Here is a 3,218-nt window from a genome sequence, read left to right as displayed (position 1 = left end):
AAGAAGAAGAAGAAGAAGAAGAAGAAGAAGAAGAAGAAGAAGAAGAAGAAGAAGAAGAAGAAGAAGAGAGAGAGAAAGAGAGAGAGAAAGAGAGAAATAAATAAATAAATAAATAAATAAAGAAAGAAAGAAAGAAAGAAAGAAAGAAAGAAAGAAAGAAAGAAAGAAAGAAAGAAAGAAAGAAAGAAAGAAAGGGTCCCGGGTGCTCTCTGAGCTTGGTTGTTTCCTTGCAGACGTTTCATGACCCAACTAGGTAACATCATCAGAGCTAGAAGGGAGAGGAGTTTGTGGAGTGGAAGAGAAGTAAAAGTGGAGGAGGAGGAAGAGGACTCGGTGGTCCTTGGTGCCCTCTGAGCTTGGGGGTTTCTTTCAGATGTTTCATGAGCCAAGTAGGCCTTCTTGCCCAAGCCTTCAAGGGCAGGCCCCTGTGCCTTGCATCCCGTGGTTGATCCTTGAGGGGAGCTGAACCCCGGTTTCTTGTTCTGCCCTGCAGGTGACGTGCGTGGAGAAGGCCGGGAGCGATGAGAAGATGCTCATCAAGATCTTCCGGTGCCTCGGCAGCTGGTTCAACCTGGGCGTCCTGGACAGCACCTTCATGGCCAACAGCAAGTTGCTCTCCCTGCTTTTTGAGGTTCTGGTGCGTGTCCTGGAGTCCCCCCGTCCCAAGGCTTGGAGGGGCAGCTGGGCGCCCCCTGCCCAGAAGGGAGACACCAGGCAGGTGTCTTAACTTGGGGACCGTTGTAGGAGCAGAACAGGTGGCCAGTGGCATCTCCCCCGTAGGTCAGCAGACAGTTAGGAGGAAGATGAAAGGACTTCCATCTTAACACCACCCCGATAAATTAGAAACAGTTAGAACAATTAAGCAGTGGAACTCCTTGCCTCCAGAAGTGGTGAATGGTCCAACACGGGAAGTTTTCAAGAAGAGACTGGACAGCCATTTGTCCGAAATGGTCTAGGGTTTCCTGCCTGAGCAGGGGGTTGGACTAGATGACCTCCAAGGTCCCTTCTAGATTTGATTCCATTCCCATTCTATTCTATTCTATTCTATTCTCTATTCTATTCTATTCTATTCTATTCTATTCATTATTTTATTATTTCTATTCTATTCTATTATTATTTTATTATTATTTATTCTATCCTATCCTATCCTATCCTATCCTATTCTTTCCATTCCATTGCATTCCATTCCATTCCATTCCATATTTTCTGTTCTGTTCTGTTATTCTATTCTATTCTATTCTTTCCATTCTATTCTATTCTATTCTATTCTATTCTATTCTATTCTATTCTATTCATTATTATTTTATTATTTCTATTCTATTCTACTCTATTATTATTTTATTAATTCTATTCTATTCTATCCTATTCCATTCTATTCTATTCTATTCTATTCTATTCTATTCTATTCTATTCTATTCATTATTATTTTATTATTTCTATTCTATTCTACTCTATTATTATTTTATTATTATTAATTCTATTCTATTCTATCCTATTCCATTCCATTCTATTCTATTCTATTCTATTCTATTCTATTCTATTCTATTCTATTCTATTCTCTATTCTATCCTATTCCATTCCATTCTATTCTATTCTATTCTATTCTATTCTATTCTATTATTATTTTATTATTATTTATTCTATCCTATCCTATCCTATCCTATTCTTTCCATTGCATTCCATTCCATTCCATATTTTCTGTTCTGTTATTCTATTCTATTCTATTCTTTCCATTCTATTCTATTCTATTCTATTCTATTCTATTCATTATTATTTTATTATTTCTATTCTATTCTACTCTATTATTATTTTATTATTATTAATTCTATTCTATTCTATTCCATTCCATTCTATTCTATTCTATTCTATTCTATTCTATTCTTTCCATTCCATTCCATTCCATTCCATTCCATTCCATTGCTTGGTTATGGGAAATACAGGGGATCCTCGACTTACGACTGTTTGAAATTACAACCGATCTACAACGACATCTCCCCTATGACAAGAGACAGTTAGATAGAAGGTCCCAGGACTCCCGTCTTAGCACAATCCTGATAAATGGGGCTTAAGTACAGAAAGTTCCCAACTTATGATTCTGACCTACCTTGGTGCTAGTTATGACCTGGATTCAAAGTTCCCAGGCTTCCCTGCCCGTGTTCGCGTGACCAACCAATTAGACACAGGTTTGTAATCATCCCTCTCCATCCAGTGTGGTAGGAAAGTGTGAATAACCACAGCTGGTCAGGTAATCTCGGGGGCATGGGAAAGGAGGCTGAACGTTAGCTGAGATCCTTGCGGGAAGATAAAGCAAGATCTCTGGGTGGCCTCTTTTCCAGCAACAGGACAAGACCTCGTCCAACTTGCACGAAGCCGCCTCGGACTGCATCTGCTCCGCGCTCTACGCCATCGAGAACGTGGAGACCCACCTTCCCCTCGCCCTGCAGCTCTTCCAGGGCGTCCTGACCCTGGAGACGGCCTACCACATGGCCGTAGCCCGCGAGGATCTGGACAAGTGAGTACCTGGAGCATCCTGGGCCCTGTTGCTGGGAAGTGTTCGACGGCAAGACGTTCAGCTGGGGGGCAGTCAAACACGTGTGGCTGTATTGAAATTCCAATCTCAGCTGTTCAAGGAAAAAGAAGTTGGTTCTGGGTTCAAGGAAATGTTCCAAAGAGGCACCGGGTTAGAAACTGGGAGACGGTGAGTTCTAGTCCTGCCTTAGGTATGAAAGTTGGTTGGTGACTTTGGGGCAATCACTGGGAGACCTTAAGTTCAGTGTCCCACCTTAGGCTCCAACACTGGAAGTTTTTAAGAAGAGACTGGACAGTCCTTCGTCCGAAATGGTATAGGGTTTCCTGCCTGAGCAGGGGGTTGGACTAGATGACCTCCAAGGTCCCTTCCAGCTTTTATTATTATTATTATTATTATTATTATTATTATTATTATTATTATTATTATTATTATTATGGATCATCACACAGTCAGCCAGATGTTCAGACTGGATTTGGCATTTTGTCTACCTATTATTATTATTATTATTATTATTATTATTATTATTATTATTATTATTATTATTATTATTATTATTATTATTATTATTATTATTATTAAACTGCCTTGCCTTGTCTGGCCACCTGCCCTGATTTTGTTCCAACTGAGATTGTCTTGCCGACTTATGACCGCCTGGCGTTTTATTTTATTTTATATATTTATTTTTGCC

At 40.0% G+C, this 3,218-nt stretch overlaps 1 protein-coding gene across 1 annotated transcript in view; it reads left to right on the top strand.

Moving 5' to 3' along the window:
- TNPO3 (transportin 3) overlaps positions 1–3,218 on the top strand; it is a 39,271-nt gene that overhangs the window by 17,620 nt on the left and 18,433 nt on the right. The window contains exons 5-7 of the mRNA XM_015825838.1: positions 494–637; positions 2,337–2,512; positions 2,674–2,698. Coding sequence (XP_015681324.1) covers positions 494–637; positions 2,337–2,512; positions 2,674–2,698 — 345 coding nt within the window. The remainder of the gene's footprint in view (positions 1–493; positions 638–2,336; positions 2,513–2,673; positions 2,699–3,218) is intronic.

Source organism: Protobothrops mucrosquamatus, unplaced genomic scaffold (assembly GCF_001527695.2).
Source record: "Protobothrops mucrosquamatus isolate PMUCROS unplaced genomic scaffold, P.Mucros_1.0 scaffold2833, whole genome shotgun sequence".
NCBI classification, from domain to species: domain Eukaryota; kingdom Metazoa; phylum Chordata; class Lepidosauria; order Squamata; family Viperidae; genus Protobothrops; species Protobothrops mucrosquamatus.
The sequence above is the reverse complement of the archived record's forward strand: the minus strand, read 5'-3'. Positions and strand labels throughout refer to the sequence as shown.